The 21,938-nt window shown below is 40.3% G+C and overlaps 1 protein-coding gene across 2 annotated transcripts in view; it reads right to left on the reverse strand.

Moving 5' to 3' along the window:
* EDIL3 (EGF like repeats and discoidin domains 3) overlaps positions 1-21,938 on the reverse strand; it is a 268,965-nt gene that overhangs the window by 180,487 nt on the left and 66,540 nt on the right. For both annotated transcript variants that reach the window (XM_074569401.1, XM_074569400.1), the window contains exon 2: positions 13,150-13,278. In XM_074569401.1, coding sequence (XP_074425502.1) covers positions 13,150-13,278 — 129 coding nt within the window. The remainder of the gene's footprint in view (positions 1-13,149; positions 13,279-21,938) is intronic.

Here is a 21,938-nt window from a genome sequence, read left to right on the forward strand (position 1 = left end):
CAGTATACACAGCCTGGGCAGGTCTGACCTGCAGCATGCCAAGTCTTGTTTCTGGAGCACCACGCCTTTGGTAGACTCTTTGGTTGGAATTTCCAACTAAACCGCATCTGAGTCCAGAGCCCACATCTCGCTGTTTTGTGACAGTTCTTCGTGACCTACATGCATGATTTTCCGAACATTTTTATATGCAAGGCTTGGCATCCGTGTTGGAGCTTTTAATCAAAACATGATGTACGACTGAGAGCTTCATCCCTCCAATTGAAAACAGGGGATGGGGGTGTGTTTTGCAGACCAACCCATGCTCACAAACCTTATTTATCTTTGCAAGGTCTCATCCTGAGCAGTAGCTCTGGCAACAAGAGCCTGGATGTTTTTAATTTTTCTTTTTAATTAGACTAAAACACATTAAATTCTTCCTCAGTATATTCCACTGCTCTTTTGTCAAATGCTCTGCTGTGTGGCTACAACTACTCATTCCTTGCCAGTTTGTACTTTCAAATAAGAAATTTGTAAACAGAAAAAAAGAAGTGTGGTGTGATTTTTAGGGTAGGGTTTATCTGACAGGATATATTTCACATGGGTACTAAACTTTCCACTACCTACAAACATTGTGGACTGTCATCTCGAGATTAACGGTACTAAGTAGACTTTTAAGATTAGTCACATACTTCAAAATGCTTTATAAAATGCTTTATAAAAGATACATTCTGATTAAGCCCAAGAGTGTATTAACCGCCTTTTTTCAATTGCCAACAGCATCCTGAGCTGCATTAGGCAGAGCACAGCCAGCAGGTCAAGAGAGGTGATCCTTCCCTCTACTCAGAACTGGTGAGACTTATCTGCAGTGCTGCATCCACTTCTGGGCTCCCCAGTACAAGAGAGACGTGGTCATACTGGAGCAAATCCATCAAAGGGCCACAAAGTTGTGGAAAGAATTGGAGCATCTTTCATACAAGGAGAGGCTGAGTGAGCCAAGACCTCTCAGCCTGGAGAAGAGAAGCCTCAGGGAGATCTTACCCAATAAAAATACCTGATGGGAGGGTGTAAGGAAGATGGAGCCAGATTCTTCTCAGTGCTATCCAGTGACAAGAGACAATGGGCACAACTTAAAACACAGGAAAACCCACCTGAACACAAGAAAACACTTTTTTTCCCTGTAAGCGTGGTCAAGAACTGTAACAGGTTGCCCAGAGAGGCTGCAGAGCCTCCATCACAGCCTTTCATATGGAGACAAAACTCAACTGGACATGGTCCAGTTGACCGTGCTTGAGCAGACGATTAATACTAGGTGATGTCCAGAGGTCACTGCCAACCTCAGCTGTTCCGTGATATTACCCCAATGAATTTCAGCTTCAGTACTCAAATACAGAGGTTCTTTTAATAAAATATTCGCTCCACCCTAAATGAACATGGTTGTGTATGGGAAAAGTGTTTCAAGGATTACTTGCCCAGTTTACCAATACTGGTGCAATATTTTTTAACGCTTTTTTTTTTTAAAATGCAACAAAACTGAAAGCAGTACTCAGTCGGTGAGTCACGCAGTTGCAGCTATGGTAAATTCTGCGTCTGGGTGCTAAATCAAGGTGTACAGGAGCCGGGAACAGAGGCTGATGTGGCTTGGGGATTGCCAGAAGCAACCATGGGAGATTTGAATGGTCCAAGCAGCACTGTCGACCAGGAGCGCTGTGAACAGGGTGTGCAAACAGGGATCGGGAGGGCACAGCAGTTTCTGCAGAAGGACACGTGAGAAGGGCCATGCACCCTGCTTGTGGGGCCACAGCTCAGGGAAGGGCTCTAGGTCTCTGCCATAATTGTGTGCACACGCCTCAGAGTTAAAACCAGTGTTTCTACAGAGAAACAGAGAAAGCCCCTGAGATGCCTGATGCTTCCACCCAGACAGAACTAGTAAGGAAGAAGACTTCAGTACAGATGGTAACTTGCAATGAGTGCCCAGACACTTCTCCTGACTAAAAGGTGAGTACCTGCAAAAGGTGTGCATAGGTTGATATCTGTTGTGTCAGGTGCCAAGTTGCAGGAAACAGCCAAAAAGCTGCGTAGTATCAGAGGGGCTGAGAAGGAGATAGATAAGTGGTGTCAGAACCATGCTCCTGTGGTGGACACCACAGACAATGAGGCATCTTGGACCCTGGTGACCTACAAACGCAGGACACCAGTCCCCATTCTCCAGCTCTACAATCAAAACCAGATATGAAGCTTTAACAGCTGTAGACACCCACGAGCAACATCTGCAAGGAGAAACTGTACCAGCAGCACACAGTGGAAACCACAAAAAGGAACATTGAGTGTTTGTAGTGGTTGACTCTCTGTTAAGGGGCACTGAGATGCCCATCTGCCATCCGGACAGGGAGTCACGAGACGTATGCTGCCTGCCGGGAGCTAAGGTCCGAGATGTTGTTGAGAAGGTGCCACAACTTGTCAAGAGCACAGACTACTACCCATTGAACAAATGACACTACAAGCCACAACCCAGGCATAATCAAGGAAGACTAAAAGTCCTGGAGGTGCAAGAGAAAAGTATCAGTGCCCAAGTTCTTCCATTTTACCAGTAAGAGGAAAAGGTGCAGCCAGAAATAGATGTATAATGTGAATCAGCTTCTGCTTTGTGGCTGGTGCTGTTGTGAGGGTTTTGATTTTTATGACAATGGACACTCTTTGATGACTGTAGCCTGCTAAGGAGGGATGGGATCCCCCTGTCTAGAAGGGGCAAGGGAATCTTTGGCAGCAGGCTGGCCAACTTTGTGAGGTGGGCTTTAAACTGAAGGACTCGAGAGGTGGGCCCCAAAGTGGCAACATTCATGCCATTGCAACCAACTGGGGAATAAGCCAGGACAACCAGAGCAGTGACAAATGTCCTTTAGCTGCTTCCCAAGATGAGAACCAGAAGACCAACCACCTCAAGGGTATCTATACCACTGCACGGAGCATGGGGAACAAACAGGATGAACTGGAACTCTGTGCCCAGTCAGAAAGTTGTGATATCATAGGAATAACTGAAAAATGGTGGTAAAACTCACCTGACTGGAGGGTCACTATGGATGGCTGTTTCGTAAAGACAGGCAGGGAAGAAGAGGAGGAATCATACTCTATGTTAAGGACAGCCTTGAATGTAGAGAATTCAACTACAGCAATTGTGGAAGCCCTATTGAATACCCCTGGGTCAAGATCAGAGGGGCTGTCTCCAAATGGGATCTTACAGTAGACATCTGCTACCGACCTCCAAACCAAAACAATAAGGCCAACAAAGTAATATTTGGGTCACATAAGCAAGCTTCAGGTCAACAGAACCTGGTTCTTATGGGCAAATTCAGCTACCCAGACATTTGTTGGAAGAACAATACAGCAACTCATATGTCATCCATCAAGCTCCTGATATATGTAGAGGACTGGTTCCTCATGCCCATGTTAGATGTGCCAACCAGGAACAAGGCACTGCTGGACTTGCTACTCACAAACCGAGAAAGCCTGCTTTGTAGTATCTTGGTTAGTGATAGCCTTGGCTGCAGGGATCACAATATGGTGGAGTTTGGGATCCTGCTGAGCATGCTGAAGATTAGTGGTAAGACAAAGGTTTTAGATTTTAGAAGAGCAAACTTCAGCTCCCTCAGAGCTCAGCTGGGAGGCATTTTGTGGGAAGTTTCCATGGGCGATAAAGGAGCTTGAGAGTCCTGTGAGTTTTACAAGAACTCTTTCTTGGAAGCATAAAAACAATTCATCCCTTTTAAAGGTAAGGGAAGTAGGTGGAGCAAGAGACCTTCTTGGCTTAACTGCGAGCTTCTGAGTCTGCCCAAAACCAAGAGAATGGTACCAGAGATGGAAAAGCAGACACAAGCCCCTTGAGAACTACAAGGGCATTGCCAGGCAATCCAGAGATACAGTTAGAAAAGCAAAAGCTCGTCTTGAATTGAAATCGGACAGAGATGTCAAAAACTACAAGAAAGGGTTCTTCAGGTACATCAACAACAAGCAGAAATAGAAGGAAAATATTGGCCTGCTGCTAAACAGGAGAGGTGAATTAGCCAGCAACATTGCTGACAAGGCAGAGGTTTTCAACACTTTCTTCCCCTCTGTCTTTACCAGCACCGTTGGGCCCCAGGCCTTGGGAGCAACAATCCAGATCGATGCAAGCACAGACCCGCTATCAGTGAAGGAAGAGTCAGTATGTGAACTATTACAGGAGCTTGACCCCTACAAATCAATGGGCACTGACGTTATCCACTGGAGGGTGTTGAGAGAGCTGGCTGACATCATTGAGAAGCTGCTCTCCACAATCTATGAGAAGTTGTAGGGATCGGGGGATGTCCCAGAAGACTGGAAGAAGGCTAATATCACCCCCATCTACAAGAAGGGCTTAAAGGAGGATCCAGGAAACGATAGGCCCAACAGTCTTACTCCAGCCTCTGGGAAAGTTATGGAATGAATCCTCCTGGGGGCTATGACAAGTCAAATGAAGCACGTGATTGGGAAAAGCCTGCACACATTCAACAAGGGCAAATGCTGCTTGACAAATCTGATCACCTTCTATGACACAGTAACCTGCTTGGTTGATGTAGGTCAAGCAGTGGACATTGTCTACCTGGATTTCTCCAGTGTTTTCGACATGGTTTCCCACAACTTCTTCCTAGAAAAACTGATGCATTATGGTCTAGATGAGTGGTCTGTGTGGTCGGTGGGGAGCTGGCTGACAGAGTGCAACCAAAGGGTGGTTGTAAATAGCTCCTTTTCAAACTGGCAACCTATCACAAGTGGGGTCCCCCAGGGATTGATGTTGGGCCCAATACTATTTAATATCTTCATAAGTGATCTAGATGATGGGGTCAAGTGTAATTTTATGAAGTCTACTGATAATAGCAAACAGAGTGGGGAAGCGGACACTTTGGATGTGTCACTTTGCAGGAAGACCTGGACAGGCTGGAAAAGTGGGCTAACAAGAATCTTGTGAAGTTCAACAAGGACAAGTGTAAGCTCTTGCACCTGGGAAAACATAATTCAGTAGGACAGAATATGCTGGGATCTACCTGTCTGGGGAACAGCTCTCTGGAAAGGGACCTGGTGCTCCTGGTGGGCAGCAAGGTCAAGATGAGTGAACAGTGTGCTGTCGCAGCAAAGAAAGCCGACAGGATGCTGAGCTGCATCACTAAGGACATCATCATCAGAGATAAAAAATTCATATCCCACTCTACTCAGCGCTTGTGAGGCCACACCTGGAACACTGTGTACAGTTTTGGTTCCCACTATGCAAAGTGATGTGGACAGGCTGGAAAGGGTCCACAGAAGGGCCACCAAGATGATTAAAGGACTGGGAAGCCTGTCATATGAGAAAAGGCTGAGTGAATTATGTTTGTTCAGCCTTGAGAAAAGAAGGCCTAGGGAAGACCTTATCACCATGTTCTAGTATTTAAAGGGTAGCTACAAAGAAGGTGGAGAATCCCTTTTTATGATGAGTCATGTGGAAAAGACAAGGGGTAATGGGTACAAGTTATTGCCAGGGAGGTTCCAACTGGACACAAGAGGAAAATTTTTCACACTGAGAACAGCCAGCCATTGGAATAATCTCCCCAGGGAAGTGGTGGATTCCCCATGATTGGACCCTTTTAAGATTCAGCTGGACAGGGTGCTGGGCCATCTAGCCTAGAGTGTGCTTTTGCCAAGAAAGGTTGGACCGGATGATCCTTGAGGTCCCTTCCAGCCTGGTATTCTGTGATTCTATGAATATGCATTATTTTAGCATTCTCTCCAGTTTTGACTTGAACCTGTATTTTCACAACAGATTTACTAGCAATCAACACCAAAGGCAATTGTTTTGGCACAAACATTGTACGATTATCACTTACAATATTTTCTGCACTGCATTTAACGCCATTTATTAAGCCATTCTGCTTACATGCATGTAGTCTACTCAATTTAGATTTCTCTGCAGTATGCACTCTTCAGGCTACCCAGAAACTAAAAATTAAGATTTAATTTGTCAAATTATTTTTATTATTAGCTATCGATTGCCTTTCAACAGAATTACGTTAACCTTTGAGGACATCTCCTAATGAGCCAAGTGTTCTGATTATGTGATAGTTCCTGTTTAAAAATCTGTTTTATAGTGAATTCCATGTAAAACGCTTCTATAACAGAGATTTGAAACTTTAGGCTATAGAATTCAGAACACTGAGAAATGCCTTCAACATACTTAACATGCAACTGCTACAGCCTTACTAAGAGGAAATTTAGTAGTCTGTACTCATACTGCAAACTCTAATCATAAGGAAAGTAATACAAGAACCCACTTCAACTAGTTTAGCAAATACCTTGGGGATATTTCCCACTAAAATCAAACAAACAAAAATCAGATTCACACAAAATCAGGTGGTGCTGATAGGGCTCCACTTAACAACTTCTTTCATTGCTCCGAAGTGGAAACCTGGATGTTATTAAGAACTCTGCAGCAATAAGCTGTTGCTCAAGAAAACTAGCACTTTCCCTCTTTGCCCACAAGGAAAGAAACCAGCACTGAATCCAAACAGGCATCATAGACAAAGCCCAGCAGGGAAGAAGTTGTTTTCTATCCCTCCTTCTCCCACTCCATCTCACTCTTTTCCCAGAAGAGACTAACCTTCAACTGTGAAACCTGACTATTCTTCCTACATTCAAATAAACACAGGCCCAACTCACCAGCCTGCTATCTCACTTTTATACCAGCGAAACCACTGATATGATCTTCAAGAACAAAACCATAAACAAACAGACACTCCTTTCCCTCACAATTTTTCCAAATAATAAATCAGTATCAAGAGCAAAGCATGACACTTTACTGAGTAAGAACTCATAGACATACAATAAAATCTCCCTGTTGGCCATAAGAAACACTGTGAATAAGTCACTTAGGTAGATTCTGTCATGATAGCAATAAATATAGTCAATTTGGGCAACACTACACCTACAGCAGTGACAGCAGATGCTGAAATCTGGAGACCACACTCTATTCCCAAGTATCCTGGGCAATCTGCACTGAGAAGTGCATTACACCAGGGAGAGCATTGCCAGCAAGGTAAGGGATGTGATTATTTCTCTAAAATCATTAAGGGATCGGAGCACCTGACATATAGGGAACATGTGAAAAAGCTGAGACTGTTAAGCCTGGAGAAGAGAAGTCTTGTAGAAATAAAGACAACAGACTCAGTGGTACATGGTGAGAGTACAGAAGACAATGAGCAGAAAGACAAAATTCCTCTTTTTCCACAAATATATTTGGGGGTTTGGGTGTTTGTTTGTTTGTTTCTGTTTTTAATTGTGCAGGTGGTCAGACACTGTCCCAGATTGCCATGAGAAGCTGTGAAGTTTCCATCCTTCGCAATATTCGAAACCCAACTGGACATGGCCCTGAGAAACCTGCTCCCCTGATTCTCCCTTGAGACATGGGGTGAGTCTAGAGACCTCCAGAAGTGCCTCCCATCCTCAACTACTCTGATTTTGTGATGGCCAGTGTTTTAATTTGCATTATTTCAGACTACCGAATTTAGAGCTAAGGCAGCTACATTCATATCAATAGCATACTAGATACACATGACACTAAGCCATTGGAATTCTTTTGTAAGAACAGATTAATTTCATTTTTTCTACCTTAGAGAGAAATCCATTAGTACATATGTTAAACATGTGGTGCAAACAATCCTTCCTAAAAAATCGCATATTGTAGGACTATAAAAGCATCTTTGAAATCATTCAGTCATTTCCACTCATGGTATTAAAAAGCATCTGTAACACTGACTGGAAAACAAGAACAGGAATTTACCCTTACAAATTTTTTTTGACAAGCTCTTGTCCTGTCAGTGCAGAGGTCAGGACAGCAAATATAGGGACTTAAGTTGTCCAAAGAAACCACAAAGACAACAGATCACAGCACTCTGGGTCTAATCCATTTTACTGAATTTTTATTTAACAGTGTGAAAAGGGAAGAACCCCTTTGACTCCTGTGTCACAGGCCCAGAGACAGCAGCTGTCAAAGAAATAGTTTCCCTTGGATACTGGAAAGACTAAACTGGTACGGAAAACACTGCAATGTGATAAACAAGGAACCGCACAATCACTTCTTAATCACTTGGCAGAATAAAGAGGTAGTGCAAAACTAGCATCCGTTTTTTCCCTTTCAGCTCTCCTCTCTCCTCTCAGCCACCATGCTGCACCCAGGTTTCCTGTATTATGTGTATAAGATCATTAGCTTGCCTCTCCACCCTTCTAAAATGAACATAGACATTTTTACCGTGTTTCTCAATAATGAGTTCCTCTCAGTGGGTATTGAAAGCTGACGCAAAAGATAAAGACACTTTCCAAAGAGGTACCGACAGCCTATTTGAATGCAGTTTTGGAGTGTCCCCAGCTCTCCTCTAGTGTGCTTGTGGCTCCTCTACCCTCCCTGTCATTGCACATCATTTATTTTTCCACTTACATAAACTAAACATGTTCACCAGTTTATCCTCTCAGACAGCTATTGAATTTCAGATTTGGAAGATCAAAACAGAATAGTTTTAAGTTGCTCATTTTTCAAACGTGAACAACACGGTCACTCATGGTGCATACGGTGATTGCCGTATGGCATACTAAACTTAGCAGCTCTTTCTTTAACTTTTGTCTTCAGTCATGTACTTCTCTATTTCCCCTTTGCATACATCAAACAAAACAAGAATAATTTTTATGTCAAAAAACTTCCGCTTAATATTATTTCAATGTAAATAGCCACACTGCCATTGCTCCCCTCATGCACTGTCCATGACTAAGCTACTCTTCTTTCATCAATTACCTGTGTTGATTAGGATGCATGTTAACAGTTTTCCTGAACAGTATGTACTAAAGACTTCTATTAGTTGTATGTAACAGATGTAGTTTATGGTATTCCTGTAATTTAATGCCTTCTGAGAATTATTTGTGAGTTATTTCGATGATGTAAAGTCTGTCGACTTTTTGTCTGTGATACATTTCAATACCAATGTTAATTACATGTGAATCTTTTTCAATCTAGGTTAAAATCCGTGTTTCCAAAGATATAGATAGGAGTCTGCAAAAGATGTGACTGAGGTCATAGTATCCTTATTATCTTTGGAAAACATCCTGCTATTTGGGAAGTTTGATATAATTAACTTTTACCTAGCTAAATCCTTTTCTACCTCACTCAAATAACTATTTCAAACACTTTACAAAAAATTGTTTTAGACACAGTTGAAGTTACAGGATAAGAAAACAGTGGAGAGGTATGGCAGAGGAGTCAGGACTTTCCATGGGTGAATTTTGAAAAAACCCAGCAATAATGAATCTTCCTAGACTGAAATAAGGTGCTATGATTATGTTAGTTTTATTAAGATAATAACAGGAGTTATATTCTTAAGTCCTTGAACTATTCAGGCAGTTCCTAAACTGTTTTGAGTCTTTGTTGATCAACTTGGGTAAGACTTTTGCCTAAATATTTAATGCTTCTACCTTTATGTACTGTTATGAATATATATTTTTTCCTTTACATGATTATATAACTGCCCATATGTATGGCATTGTTTTTTATTTACCCACTTTAATGTGTGATTCAGTTAAATCCCTGTTACCTTTTGCTGTGAAATCTTCCTGTCTGAGGTGTGTTCCTTGAAAATTTGTGACTTTCCAGCTAGTGTCCAGGGGATCAACAGTGTCCTGTCACCAGGACTGAATAAAGTCTAATAGTGGAGTATATAATGAGAGGGCCACACAGAACACTCTGCTACTTTTAAAATTTGCTGTAGAGCCCTTTCAAGGGGAGACAGACTGACATGGGCTGCTGGTTTTGTCCCCCACCCTCCTGTTTTCTCACTCAGTGCCTCCTGATATCCTAGATGCCTGATTTTCAACCCACTTAAGGTTTTCAACTGTATAGAAAATTGTCAAGAAGCCTTTTTAAGATACTAAGGATTTAGAGAAATAGCTTTTGGGCAATAACTCATTAAAAAGCTGACGAGAAGTAACCTTTGTTAACCTGCTAATAAACACTGTTGCTTAAAAGTCATCCCACGAGGTCCTGCACTCCTAGGCTCCTCACAGACCCACCTTTCAACCGATTAATTAACTTGAAACACTACAGTGTTTGAATTAATGGAGTCTAACTGACTAATAGCTTACACTATTCACCATCATTTTCATAGGAAAAATCAAAATATTATTTGAAATACCATTTTTTTTTCAGTGGTTTATATGACTCTGTGTAGGGGAATATCATGCTGAATAAGCCTCAGACACCTTCTACTGAAAAATAAAGAAATATTTTAAAAACTATTTTTAAAGTTTTCAAAAAGTAATGGCTAGTCTCTGAATCCATACATGTAGCATAATACCACAGGACAAACACAAACTAAATTAACACTCGAGAATTTAGCTAATATAGGAATATTAGTAAGTCCTTTAGTTAACCAATTTCATCCAGTAGATACTTCCTCCAGATTGCAAACTAAAAATATAATATTCTGCCTGCATAAGCACTGTGATTACCACATATTCTCAAGCTTTCTATTTGCTTATGCTTCACTCTGCTTACCAAACTGAGATTTTGTTGAAGTGTTTGAAGAATTTAGTTAAGTATATGTATATTTTTTAAAGCCCTGTTAATATTTAGTTGCAAATTACAGTGTCAATTATCACAATATGCTTTTATCTCAGATTCACTAATGATCAGCATCCTCCCAGTAATGCACAATGCAATTTTCTGCCAACCAAGCACAGGATAAATACACAAGTTTCCTGCAGTAAACCCATGTCAAGGCCATTTTAGGGTAGCATGATATACAGTTGTAGGATAAATTCAGACCCTTCAAGCATGCATAGAAATGGTAGGAAAAGGGACGGAAAACAGGATTTTAAGGCAGTGTATTCCTGCTTCTTGTGTGGCTGCACCAAAGCAAAGAGCAGTTTCTTGTGCAACTGGAATGTCAGGTAGTAACCAGCTACTGTGACATTTTACAGTCAGTTGGTGTCTTACCAAAGTTGGTCATACAGGAACTACTTCATTGGTCTGCAGGAAACTTATCTTCAGGGAAATCAAATTCAATCCATTTCCCTTAAAATTGCATTGTGGAGACTTAGAATTCACTCACAGAACAACGGTAGCATCACTTTCAGAAAATTAAAAAATAAACCAAAACTATCCCAACCCTGGGTCCCTGGACTAAGTTCTTCTAGCCTTATCTCATGACAGAGAGGGATATATCAGCAGATCGAGAGAGGTGATTCTCCCCCTCTACTCTGCTCTGGTGAGACCCCACCTGGAGTACTGTGTCCAGCTCTGCAGTCCTCACCACAAGAAGGACATGGACCTGCTGGAGCAGGTCCAGAGGAGGGCCACGAAGATGATCCGAGGGCTGGAGCACCTCTGCTGTGAGGACAAGACAGTTGGGGTTGTTCAGCCTGAAGAAGAGAAGGCTCTGGCGAGACCTTATAGCAGCCTTCCAGTACCTGAAGGGGGCCTACAGGAAGGATGGGGAGGGGCTGTTTGCAAGGGCATGTGGTGACAGGACGAGGGGAACGCTTTTAAACTAGGGCAGGATAGGTTTAGATTAGACATTAGGAAGAAGTTCTTTACAATGAGAGTGGTGAGACACTGGCCCAGGTTGCCCTGAGAGGTGGTGGAGGCCCCATCCCTGGAGACATTCAAGGCCAGGCTTGATGAGGCTCTGAGCAACCTGATCTAGTTGAAGGTGTCCCTGCTTCCTGCAGGGGGGTTGGACTAGGTGACCTTTAAACGTCCCTTCCAATCCAACAAATTCTATGATTCTATGATTCGATGATTCTATATTTAGTCCCCATAACAGTGCATTCAGGTTGTGCCTGTGTAGCCTTCATTTATTTATCAAAAAATTAAACCCACAGAACTTAGGAGAGTCGCAGAGTGAGAGAGATGATCAGCCTAGCTGTGACAGTTTCAACGAGACATCTGTAGGAGCAAGCCTTTTGGCGTTGCCTTTCTGCCAGAGGTTGGTGTCCTACACTACAGCTGGCAGAAGCAAAACGTGTGAGCACTGCTCAGCTGTCACAGACAGAAGCATGTTAGTGTAACCCAGATTGATGAATCACAGACACAGACGTACGGCATGAAATACTTGAAGGGTCATACTGCTTTCAAATGCTGTGGCTGTCAGCAGAAGACATGCACGCAGGGCATGCAAGGCCTTCAGATAAGAGGCGCTGCCACAGAACCTCCACTTTGGCGTATGCTCCTAATACGAACAAAGTAAGAGACACTGCCATCTCTTCTGCACGTCAGTGCTTTTTCTTATCTTTTACCTTCCTATTCTAACTCCCACAACTCCATGGAGGAGATAGGTAGAAAATGTATCTATTTTAAAAAGTAGTGTCTATTTATTATTTTGTTCTACCTTATGTACTTTTATATCTACTTCAGGGTAATTTAAGAGCTTGTTGAACTTGCAGCTCTTCTGCTCCACTGAAAATGATGGGATGGTCCATGACCTAATGAGCTTTCTAACATCTTTTCCCTTGCACTTTGATTTTCTCCTTGAGTTTTCTTAAGATGGAGGCTCGACCTTCAGGATGTTTTGGAGCTATCACTCTGAGTCAAACACACATCACAAAATTTCCATACCTTTGACTTGCACTCGTTTAATGATTAATTACAATTTCCAGCTGAGTAATCCTTTTGAAATTCAAACAAGTGACTACTATGTGTTACTCTGATTTCTCCTATACTGTTCCTGTAACTTCGCTTGTTTAAGTAAGTACTCTTTACTGATCAGACCTAGGCATAAAACTACCAGAAACCAATCTTTACATGATCAATGATCAGAATAAGGATATATAGAAATATCTAATTACATTGATCTTTGAGAAATGTTGGTCATTTTAAGTCACAACTATGATCTTTTCACTTTCTGAAGTACAGAACTGAACTTTTCTGCGTTTTGTTCTGCAGATACACTTGTCAAATACTGTTTTAACAGTCTCTCAGTTATGGCATAGATATCTATGATATAGAGATAAGGTTAAGACACCAAAAATGGCTGACACAATGACCACAGCACTACACAAAATGCAGTGGAGACGATCACCAGTTGGCCAGCCACAGACTAACAGGACACTGAAACAACTATTCCAGCATTTAAAGTTTGCACTTACCAACCTCCACAGCACTAGAGCAATTGGGGTCTGTGAAGCCTTCAGGACACTCGCATGAGTAGAAGTCATCATTCAGCCCAGACAGACAGATGCCACCATTTTTGCACGGGTTGGAGTCACACACGTCCCCTGTGGGTTAAAGCGAAAAAATAGATTCCTGTATAAAACTCTCCAAAAGTTATGCACAAGTCCTAAGTATGGCAGATTACTGATAACCAAAACCAGAAAGGAATGACAGTCTCTATGTCCTTTGGATTCCACTTGGCTACTTCCATTTTATGTTTATTTAACAGCACACCTCTCTGTAATCATTTTTCCCCAGCCTTCTACTCTGTAAAATGTGATTCTCTTGGATGCACTGACAGCTATTCACTTGTAAAAGACAATAACATTTAACAAAAAATAATTTATTGCTTTCTCTCATTTTCAGTCATTCAGGATATATACTTGGAAAGGAATTTACCCCGGATCTTACCTCTCCAGGTTAGCTTCAACGTAAAGCTGAATAGTGGTTTCAGTTCAGGCTAATGGCTTATCACCTGGTTCATAAGCAGAGAACAGTGGCTGTGCATGCCTGTGTTCCAGACTTACACACTCTTAAATCACACAGCAGCATAGATTTGAGCCAGATCAGGCATTGGCACGCTGTATTTCTACTAAACACAGGGCATGGCATGCAAGCCAGCAGTGCCCTTATATGTTGGCTTTATGTCAGTCACAAAAAGACCAATTATATGCGATCCCAGGATAAAGTTTGACAGTGTAGAACAAAGCCATTGAAGTGTTTTGGGCAATTAGTTTGGAGCCCTATGACCAGAGCTGCCGTACGGTCATGCTGTGCCGACAGGGAGGCTTTCACTATGACTTGTGACCCACCAACTCCATGGCAGGAATAGAGACTAAAAGACTTGAGCACCTACAGTCCCTTCTGTGCTCCTCGACAGTCCCTTCCGTGTCCCAAGGAAGTTTGTCACGTTCTCCCACAATTCATTTTGATTGCAGAATCAGAACAAATAAGTTAGAAACAAAGCTATGCTTCACTTCAAAACTATGCTACGCTACGAACCAGATCTGCGTCAAAACTCCCTGCGACACAGGGCAAGCACTGGCACAGTGGGTAGCTTCATCCTGCCTAAATAACGCTAAACAAGCAGACTTTGCTTGTCCATTTCAGCCTTATTCAGCCAATTAGCGTTGAGGTGATCAACAGCAGAAAGATGTAAACTCTGCAAGATGCACCGCAGGCCTGCTTCATGTGCTCAGAACTTGACCATGTCTCCAGTATTGCCAGTGTGTACAACACATTATTGTGATTTCCAGTCTAATACCACTTGAAACAGCCTTCAGGAGGAGATATGAAAGAGAGAACAGAGTGTCTGTTCAATTCTTGTAATGCCCCAGTTTTAACACCCTTGAAGAACCCCACCTTATCACAGTTCTACAAATGTAAGGAAATACAGGATTGCATCCTGGCCCATATGGGATAACTGGAAGCAATCCTAAAGAAGGCCTTAGGCTTCGGTCAGCTTCAATTTATATTATTTTCTCAGCTAATTAAACATATTTAGACGTATTTTTTATTTACCTCAAGCTTCATCTTGTAAAACGGAGGTGTGTGCTTTCTATTGCTCAGTATTGTTTTTAGAAATACTAATAATTTGTGCAGTCGAGTTTTGTTTTGCAAAATTTTTGCAAATGCAACTTAAAGCAACATCTGCAGATAGGTGATTATTAAAAAACAACCCAACACATTATTTTGTATGCATTTTAAATTCCAAAGTTGACAGTCTTTCGCCATGTAATTGTAAAGAGTTCTAGAAATCCACTTATGTCAGTAGTACTGACATTATAATACATGTTGGACTATAGTGGTGGTAAGGGGTCTCAAAGTGTTTTCAATACCTCTCTGGCACATAGACTTCAGATTAGCGCCTGGTGTAATAATTCCCATCTAACAATCACTTAAGAAATTAAACTGATGTACAAACCCACTTGTATGAATATTGTGCATCAGTTGCAAAAAACTCTAGCTGTGTGTTCATTTGCTGGTTTATTTTTAATTTTATTTAATCTTAATCTGTCAATTTTAAGATGCCTTCATGACACAGAGAACTGTCATCACCATTTACCTGCTGTTAACGCTTTTGTCTTGAAGATTGTCCAGCTAACAGAGAAGTAGAGCTATTTGAAAAGAGCCAATGACATAAGACATTAACTGCCTAATGACTAGACATTACCTGTCTTTCTAACTCAATCTAAGTAAGTCAAGACTTCTCAATTTCAGTGCTTGTTGCATTATTGGGGTAGCAAAGGATGCTTGTTTTTTACTTCATGGGGTTTAGGCATTTGGTTGTGAAACAACTACTATTAACTGAATACTTTGACAACTGTATTCCCAATACCTTTAATTAAATTAATAAATTAAATAGCATCTGGAGCAGGAACACATACTATGCAAATTCCTATGGATATTCTGGTTAAAATGAGAGGGGACATTTTTACTATGTGTTTCCTGATTCATTGTTCTGATTTCAATTATGCAAGACAAGAAAGAAAAAGAAAGGTAAGAAGAAAAAACACTGTTTTATATCAACTGACATGCAGAACACATCCCCAGTTTTCCATTAGATTTCCAGAAACTGAAATCTCCTACTATGACCAAAGTGTGCATACTTAACTGTGTAGTTTTTAGTTATCTGAAAATTCGTGTTGGCTTTTTCAGCCTGAAGTAAAGTTACTTGACCCACAGTTCAGGATTAATAAAGCAGATGCTGTCCTCTAATGACATAAATTTTTTTCCATGTTCAGGAAATAATGGCACTAAGTGCTGCTTTGACCCACCACCTTGGCCCAAATTCTACTGCCAATCACTGATGTAAATTCTTACATCACATCACAGAAATAAAATGAGTACTGCCCACCGCTAAAGAAAGTGGGACCAAAAAAATAACCCAAAAAAGAAAAAAGCTCCAACAACAACAAAAAATATCTAGCCTGTCTCATTCATGTAATGCTAAAGAGGGTTAAAGAAAGTCTATACTTTGAACAAGAATGGTTAAAATAATACCATAATATGATGTCAAATAAGATGCAGTCAGAGATATGGGCAAGTGCACAGACGCACGTGAGCAATAATTCTACCTAAGACTTAGATACAACTCTGTGCAAATTTGCATACTCAAATTAGTAAAACTTACTTAAATTGTTAGCACCCTTATTTATGACTTAGTGCCTGTGAAAATGTGCAGAACAAAAGAAACATCACCTTTGAATCAACAATATCTCTCTCAATTTACATTTTGTGCCCCTTGAGAAGCCATTCATGTTGAAATATTGAAATCTAATTTCTTGTACAACCTACTCAGTTTGATGAACAGAATTTGATTTTAAAGGCTCTGTTCTTAATCAGAAAAGCTTATATGGGTGTACTCTGTCTTAGCATAACTGATTAAGGAATTTATTACCATTAAAATACTATGTTGCATATGGCACAACTTTTAACACAACAGTAGTTTTAGAATTTAACCTTAGAATCGTGGTGACTGGAAGAGTAAAATAAACTCAATGAAAGACTGATATCCTTTAAAATAACTTACAAAACTGTGCTCGGTGCCGCTGACTTTCCATAGTAATAGGTAATATGCTGTTTGCACAACAGACTGAAATTTGTCAAATTTCTGTAAATTAAACACTGTGAGAGGAACTCCGTTATTTAAGAAAAACACCAAAAGACAAATAATATTCTATTTTTATTAAAATGTTCTGAAATGGGTCCAGTAAGAATGCAAGTGTCAAATAAAAGCAATAATTTATATTCTTGTTTACTATGACTGACTAACCCTCCACTTTTCATTATGTGGGTACTCAAGCATTAAAGTCTGTCTTAAGACTGTGTATATATATAATATGTACTACAACTATTGCTGCCTTTACTTCATCCTCGGGAAAATCTAAGACAGTAAAATCTCATTGCATCAGGCTACTGAGATTTGGTGCAAGGATCTCTGAAAAGGAATCAGCAAAGGACACGCTCACATGCTTCCCCTCCAGAATTGCAGAACTCATGACCACTTTGCATTTATCTTTTTTAGGGGACCCTTGCTCTTAAGTGATGCTATATGTGTAGCTTATTTTATATACATAAAATCTGATGTATATACACATACATATTTCCTCCTTTTTGCACAACATCATGTACAGAAGAGTTAAGGTAGAAATGTAATCCAAATTATCTCACACCATAATGTATACAGGAGCAGACAAAAAAACTTACATGATTAGAGGATACTAAAACTGAGGGATTTTTTATTTTTATTTTTCCTCACATCTTTAATTTCTTCAGAACATCCTTAAGTCAAATAAATCCTTGATTGAATTTTCCATCCTCTCTTTGAAAAACATGGTTGGTTAAAAATCAAAAAATTAAGACAAAAAGAATGAAATTAAAGTGGAGATCCATAGATACTCAGAATTTTAATTAAGAAAATTCCCTACTACTCCAAACTCGGAAAAAAAATCAAAACTCAAATAAAATGGTGTAAGATTTGCTCTCTTGTAACAACTCGTTTTTTTTGAAAGATTATGACACGCTTTGTCCATAGTGAATATCTCAATCAGTGAACCTGGATCTCTTTAATAAAAGCACTTGGGGACAAACTGTCCTGTAAGCCCACCTTGCTCCCTGGCGTACCTTCACGTAACCACTCTTAAGCCATATCCTTTTCAACAAAACACTGAATGTACAGCTATTGCTTCTTTCCACAAGCAGGTAGTGGTGGGGAGGAGGGTAAAAATAGTAAATCCACTCGTTGTCAAACTTCGCACTTCTATAGAGCATACTTTTTGATCCAATAAAACCCCACAAAGCGTTACAAGATTCTTGACTGAAGAGTCCAATAGTTTGCTTGACAGCAAAGGACAACCTGAAAAAAGGAACTCAACTGCTGTGTATAAATAATGCAGCACACCATGATGGTTAGCCCATCAATCCTTGTCAAGAGCAGAAATTCACAGAATTTATGAAAACAATTTTTGTGATAGGAAAGCTAAAGAAGATGCACTGTGCAAACAGAAAAGTATCATCCACAACCATCTGCATGCGCTACTTCAGAAAGCACTCTTTATTGTAAAATCACATCGACCAGTCAGCTACCATTACTATATGCAACTCAAATAGCAGTTCACTAATGTTTTTCAATGAAAAAAAGAAAAAAAAATATTTACTCCAAATTAAAACTACTTACTCTTTAACATTGTAGTTCCTGGGATACAAATGCCCAGCAAAAGCTATGGCACAGTGTCCTGAATTAGGCATGGGAAAAGCATTTGAGTCCCTATGCACAAACCCATTAGCCTGAGAGGAATATAATTTCCCTCAACTATCTTTTAACACCTAGAAGGATAACTATTATGATTTCCAGCAGAACTGTTACAGTAAGAAACATCTGCTTGAGATGAAATGATGACAAAGAAAGAAACATGTCTTCAGAAAATTCTGTGGATTCACAAGACTTCAAAACTGGAAGGGAAGAAGTGATGGAAAAAAGATGATTTTTGTGTTTCGGCACATTTTATTCTATAATTTAAGAACAGAGCATATTCTGTGAAATAGAAAGTGTGCGTAGAAAAATTCAACCTTATTTGTTGTTATATATAACTGGTTAGAAATATGGACATATTTAGTGTGCATTACATATCGATGTAGTGAAATTTACAAAAGATGATACTGAGGCAAACCTACTGATACTATAGGAGTCCAAGGAGATGCCAATACCCATCAAAACAAAAGGCATCACAAAATCTACAGGTAAACAGTTGCAAATCTAGTGACATACGAGTTCAGGGTACTAGCCATGCATGTTGTTAGAGAGGTACAAGACTCTTTACTGTTATACTACATAATGAGTATTTTGTAGCTCAAGCATTTGATTTTGCCATTGATGGGAAGAGGTGGACCATTGTTTCTACCTAATACAGCAGCTTTATTTTTATTCAATTTCCTATATTGCTACATGAAATATAGCTTATTTTAAAAGCTCTCTCTAAAGAAATAAAATGAATAGCTATGCCCTTTCATGAGAATAAAACTTGTTTCAAAGAAGAAATCTCCAGGTGGCACCAAAGAATAAACAGCCCAGAAAATAGGTAGTCAACAGAAATTTGGTCTAGGGATAGTAAAAATGTGCCTCAGTTCTGAAGCCCAGAAGAGCAACTAAACTTCAGAAGAAGACGGAGAAAGTTCCTCCTTGCAGTAGCAGTTTCATGTTAAAATCAATTTTCAGAAAAAGAGCTTTAATAGTTTTTCTGATTTACGGAATCATCTGTACAGTGTCCAAGTTCAAATCTATTTCTCCACAGCTGAACCACTACTGAGAAGCAGAACCATAAATCATATTGAAGACACACCTGTGCAGAGATGCAAAATGTGAACACGAAAACAGATGAGCTCTGCAGTTCTTATAAGAAATTTGTAAGGTGTTTTTTCAGAGTTAATAGTGAGGCAGATAATTTGTTTTTCCAAAGGTAAAAAGACAGGTGAATAATTAACTTGTATCTCTTATTATTTGAAGGGGAAGTTAAAGTTTCTAGATAGCAATAGCTCATCTACCTCCTGCCTGTTTTCTAAGCTGATTTGCTTACCATGCAGGTAGAAAGTTCAGTTAAATTTCTAACTAGGATATTCATGGCAGGGTGTTTAAATGGTTTTAAAAAATGAATAAACTGATGCCATCAACCCTAAACATATGAGTTAGCATATGAGTTGGATGGGAAACCTTACAGGAGAATTTAAATCTCAGAATAAACAACTCATGATTTTATCACAGGTCTCATGAAAATTGAGGTAGTTGCTCCTTCTTCAGAAAGCCTCTGGCATCAAAAGGCTGCATGCACTTAAACAAGCCATAGCTCGTAGCTCTGGAGGAGAACTGCAACACACCCCTGTAAAGCAGGCATAAACATTTCTTTAAATTTAACTTTTTCCAGTCTTGTAATCTGGGGGGATGCACCAGATGATTTTTGAAAACCTGAGATGGTATTATGAAAAGAAAATCAGATTATTCTAAGCAAAGAATTCTCGTTCAAATACCACTCTGGCACTGGACTGAAACATTAATCCTGGGTGAAGATGAAGTGCTGACTTAAGCTTTGGATTTAGTCTAATAGTACAATACTGTAAAAGTGTGTTCCTACTTTCAGGGTTAGAATAGAGCCCTAAAGTAATGTCTGCAGAGATTAATTTCTATCATAATAAATCCCCTTCTGCCTTAAAAAAGTATAATCTCTTCCCTTTCTAAGGGTCTACAGTATGAGCTACTTTATTCATTTGAACGTGAAAGAGCAGTAGGTCACTGTCCTTCAGCCTGCTGCGTTACAGGCTTTTTAAGCATCTGATGTTTGACAATATGAAATACTAGTAGAAACAGAAAACAGCTTAAAAAGTAAATTCTTCTCTCTTTCATAGGTTGCAGAGAGTTCATTTCTATGCCAACTGTCTCTGCAGGGAAAAAGATGAACTATTCCTGCCATTTCAAATCTTTATTACTGAAAAATGGATCAAAAGTGATTAAAGGAGGAATATGGTTATATAATGCACTTCTGAATATTTTTACAACTTGTGGAAAATTTTTCATGCACACACTGTCGTGAAGATTTAGGGAAAGCTGTCATCAGTTCAGACATTGTTTCATCAAAGGAAAAGAGATATATTTGCCCAAACTGATGAGCTGGTGGTACCAGCGGCACACCATCCCTGGCGCTCAACCTCAGCTAACAGCAATGATGCTCCTTACGCAGGCTGGGAGATAGCTGAAAAATGCCTTTAATGAAGATGCCCTAATCCCTATCAACACAACCTTCCACAACATCTTTTCTCCTGTCATGCTCAACAAAGCTGGCAAAAATTACCTAGGCACTCCTTGCACGTACGCGTTTGATTTCAGCTGTCATTCACGTCAGCTGCTTTTATGCAATTATTTGCCGCTCGCTAACATGCAGGTGAATCAACCTGTATTTCTGCACCTGTTCAGATCTATGGGGTGAGAGAGGTTTATGAAAAGGGAAAGAATAAGAGCTTAAATTGAGACTTTCTGTACAAGGCACTTAGGCTAAACTGTCTCTCTATTAAGTTGTTTTGTTCAATTAAAACTTTCAGAGAGATATCAAGTCATGACGGGAATACATTATAATCTCCAGTCACATGCCCTTTGTTTTTAAAGCTGATCAGGAGATTTTTAGTAGTATGTTCACTTGAAATTTCTCAGTAAATAAAATATTCATATTTCTTGCTAGAAATTTCTGTGTTTTGCAGATCTCCTGGTACAGCTTCATTGGTTTCTGTCAAAAACCAGCTGGGCTCTTGCAGGGTGCTCCACTAGCTGCTAGAAGGCTCCTATCTATATCTGTCTATATCATCAGGCGGTCAACACCATAGAGTCATAGAGTGGTGTGGGTTGGAAGGGGCCTTAAGGATCGTCTAGTTTTCCAACCCCCCGGCCACAGGCAGGGACACCTCCCACCGGACCAGGTTGCTCAAAGCCCCGTACAACCTGGCCTTGAACAATTCCAAGGGTGGGGGATCCACAAGTTCTCTGGGCAACCTGGGCCAGTCCCTCACCACCCCCACAGTATAGAATTTCTTCCTAAAGTCTAATCTAAATCTCCCCTCCTTCAGTGTAAAAGCATTACCTTTCATCCTACCGCCCCACTCCCTGGTCAAGAGTCGCTCCCCACCTTTCCTGTAGCCCCCTTTAGGTACTGGAAGGGGCTCTAAGGTCTCCTCGGAGCCTTCT

Source organism: Larus michahellis, chromosome Z, assembly GCF_964199755.1.
Source record: "Larus michahellis chromosome Z, bLarMic1.1, whole genome shotgun sequence".
NCBI lineage: Eukaryota > Metazoa > Chordata > Aves > Charadriiformes > Laridae > Larus > Larus michahellis.